The 3,747-nt window shown below is 44.0% G+C and overlaps 1 protein-coding gene across 1 annotated transcript in view; it reads right to left on the reverse strand.

Annotated features, from left to right (window-relative positions):
* Nucleotides 1-458: 458 nt before the first annotated feature.
* The window catches only part of LOC106817030 (ras-related protein Rab-39B-like), a 5,139-nt gene continuing 1,850 nt past the window's right edge, over nucleotides 459-3,747 (reverse strand). Inside the window, exons 2-4 of the mRNA XM_014821682.1 lie at nucleotides 2,160-2,340; nucleotides 1,739-1,852; nucleotides 459-1,399 (exon numbers count right to left, since the gene is read on the reverse strand). Coding sequence (XP_014677168.1) covers nucleotides 1,262-1,399; nucleotides 1,739-1,852; nucleotides 2,160-2,340 — 433 coding nt within the window. The 3' untranslated portion in view covers nucleotides 459-1,261. The remainder of the gene's footprint in view (nucleotides 1,400-1,738; nucleotides 1,853-2,159; nucleotides 2,341-3,747) is intronic.

The following is a 3,747-nucleotide window of genomic DNA, read 5'->3' on the forward strand; positions in this document are numbered from 1 at the left end:
TTGTGTAACAAACCTTTGTCTTTGTGACTTATTTCACTTTACCTACCTTGTACGTCCTTACGGAGATATTTCATTCATACTAGATCGCGGGGGATACATGTAGTTGGCGACAACTGCCATTTCTAGTTTTCTATGCTCGTATGGTATCGGGCATATTGGGCTGCACCTACTGAAGTAGAATAGATTTGAAGCCAAACACTATCCCTGCTGCACATGACTGCACATTTCACTCCTGCACATGACTGCACATTTCACTCCCAGTCGCGTCTCTCATTGGAAGCTGTTGCTATCCATTATGGCACCTCAGTGTACGTTTATGTGAGTAATTGGGTGGTTGTGGAGTGGCAGTTGTTGCTGTTGGTGGAAACTGACGGTGGCAGTGGCAGGGTCATGGGTTGTAGGGTCATTCACTCATATACAGTATATGATATACATATATACAGTACTCAACGGTAATATACAGTATCGAACAAAGTTTAATATAACTTTCAAAACCAACATCTTTCCAAAATATAGTAATTTTACACGTTTAAACTACAAACAAAAGCAAATCCTGGTATAAACTGACCTTTAACGCAAATGACTCGCGCATGTCTTTGTGACATTTTCTTGTAACCGTTGAATTACATGTCCATGTACACTCCTAAACATCGCCATCTACAAAGATTCTCATAGTAGGTCAGTAACGACAACTTTATATTACAACATTTACACAATCACTTAAACATGACAGCAGAATACGTAATACGTGAGTTAATCCCATATTTGGTAGGTGGAGTCGGTGGCAATAGAGTGAACACTGCTATAGCCGTGCTGGATGGATGTGAAAACCCGTTTGCTCAAAATATCCCGGCCATGAAGAAAAATTTCTTTATCGTCTAGTATCTTAGCAACCGGAGCACTGCTGCAACTAAACTGCTCTAACAGGTTAATCAAGACAGAGCACGTGCATGCGCATTGCATAAACATGGAACAAATATACGGCGGTCATATCTATGTCATGTGTATTGTGGCCTGTTGCTTTCTAGTGTTCTCGCTCCAGACTTTAGAAATCAACGTCAATGACTTGACTATGACGAATTAAATATTGTCAGTTTATTTCATAATTTCTCTAATAATTCGTGCCGTATATTTCCGTATATAATTATTTGTCAAAAACAACAAATAATTATTTCGGTGTGGGTGTGTATAGATGAACTCGTACACGCACACACATGTATAGTTGTAACGTATCCGATTATTTGCGGCATTTCATTGGATGCTAACAGCATCCTGTTTCATTTTGTTCGGCGGTGGGTAGCTGGAAAGACGATTGTCGCATTGGCCGGCCAAACCCGAATTTAATCCCCTCCCACCCCTCCTCCACACCGACCTCGCCCTTCTCAAGCAGTGTGTAAATCTGAAACGAGAAGAATAACGATGAGCAAAGGCGCAGCAATGCGGAGAATGGTACTATTATGTTTGCACTCTACTACAAGTCTATACGCGCCGCGATTGTATTGTTTTATGAAGCTTAGTCAATCCCTAGAGTTTCTATTCGCCGGGTGAAATGAATTCTTTGGCTTTGGTGATGATGTTTATTTTCAAATAGAAAGTATTACAAGATCTCTAAAACTGCAGGATATTGTGGTAAAACTTTAGAAGTCGTTCCTGTACAGACAATGCATGAAAAAAATCACACGTGTTATGCAAGTTCACTTAGTAGCGGATTGATTTAAGTCTAGGCTCAACTCCATACCTTGGTTGCAATTGCTTGAAACACTGCTTCGATATTCTCGCCAGTTCTTGCAGAAGTTTCGAAAAAGGTAACATCGTAGAATTTCGCTAGCTTCGCACCTTCGTCCTCGCTCACCTGTAAATGAAAATAACAATCTCAACCAGATTTAGTGAATGCGCACTTCTAATTGAGTAGACACTCCCTAACGTGTAAGGCACGCCCGTATGCATTCATGCAGGCATCTACGCGCACGTAGGCACACAAAAAATTATATGAACACAACGCGCGCAGGCATACACACACGCGCACGTACGCACACACACAATGCACGCACGCAAGTCAACGCACGCACGCGTAAGAAGACACGCGTCACGAGGTATATCTGGTAGGTAATTCATCAGGCCTTTGTTCTACATCACGGGCAGTGAGCTCTCTCGCTCACCTGCCGTTCTTTCTCCATGTCTGTTTTGTGACCGATGAGCAGGAAGACGGTCTTCCTCGGCTCCATGTGCTCTCCAGCTTCACGCAGCCAATCGGACACGTGCAGGAACGAATCCCTGTTCGTAATGTCGTAGACGATGAGCGCTCCCACAGAGTTTCTGTAGTACGACCTCGTGATGGACCTGGCACGGGGGAGAATCGTAAAACACTCATCAGAGACGCACGCTCGAGTGCTGGCGGATTATTTGTTAATTTAACGTAATATGACCGTGATAGATGTGATTAATAAGTGATAGACCGTGCACTCAGCAACCGGTGGTATTCCTTCATTAACGATTACGAGTGATCGATAAAGTTAGGAAACAGAACAGCTATCTTATGTCGTAGGGTTAGAACTGTTTATTAACCGTTTGTTACCGTTTATACCGTTAAAGCTCTTCATATGAGTTGCATCAGTGATTTCCATTTAGGAGGTTTAGGTTCTGTTAGAGTGTATAACGATCTGTCTAACAAAGCAAACAGTGAAGAACCGCTTTCATGAATGTCTCTGCGGCAGAGGGGGGGGGGGCGAGCACACAGCGGTGAGTGCCCCCTCTCCGGGGGGCGAATTTTTTTTCCCACTTGAGTTCCGGACCCACCATAGATAGTGTTTTGTAATATATGGTTCGTATATAACTTCGTATATAATTATATGGTTGGATTATAGTTAGTGTTAGGGTTAGGGATAGTGGGTATTCATTTTACATTGTTGCTTCGAGGAAGTCGAGTGAATGCAGTGCGCTGATTGGCTGTGGTTCGGAATTCAAGTGGGAAACAAAATTTCGCCTCCGGGGGCCCAATCCTAGCGCATGTTAACCGTTGCCTTGATTTCACGCATCGAATCCTCCTCGAATAATTTCTTATGAAATATTTATCGTTAGTGCGACTGCATCATTCCCACGAGTTACACGTTTACAGCTTAAGTACAGGGCACAGAACCCGATGCTATACAACGTGCCTTGCTATAACAACCGCTCTAACTATAACTGTCATACATCAATATCCGGTGCGAACTTCTTCATTAATCGGCGTATATATCATTCGTCGGGTTTCGTATTGGCTGTTTATCTCAGCAGCTTGCTACGGCGCTCTCTGTGAACACCCACCCCCCTGTGGTTACGGGTATATAGTCTGTGCGCGCTTGTTATGCTATTGATTGCACTACGCTTTTCCTCCCGAGCGCCCAACGGCTTTACATTATTATGTCTGTCGCCCGTCTCTGAAACGGTGCTGACGACCTATGTACTGTGCAACCATAGTGACGGTGCAGCCTGATGAAAAGGAGAGATATCGAGAGACAGAGAGAGACAGAGAGAGAGAGAGAGAGAGAGAGAGAGAGAGAGAGAGAGAGAGAGAGAGAGAGAGAGAGAGAGAGAGAGAGAGAGAGAGAGAGAGAGAGAGAGAGAGAGAGAGAGAGAGAGAGAGAGAGAGAGAGAGAGAGAGAGAGAGAGAGAGAGAGAGAGAGAGAGAGAGAGAGAGAGAGAGAGAGAGAGAGAGAGAGAGAGAGAGAGAGAGAGAGAGAGAGAGAGAGAGAGAGAGAGAGAGAGAGA

Source organism: Priapulus caudatus, unplaced genomic scaffold, assembly GCF_000485595.1.
Source record: "Priapulus caudatus unplaced genomic scaffold, Priapulus_caudatus-5.0.1 Scaffold1570, whole genome shotgun sequence".
Classification (NCBI taxonomy): Eukaryota; Metazoa; Priapulida; class Priapulimorpha; order Priapulimorphida; family Priapulidae; genus Priapulus; species Priapulus caudatus.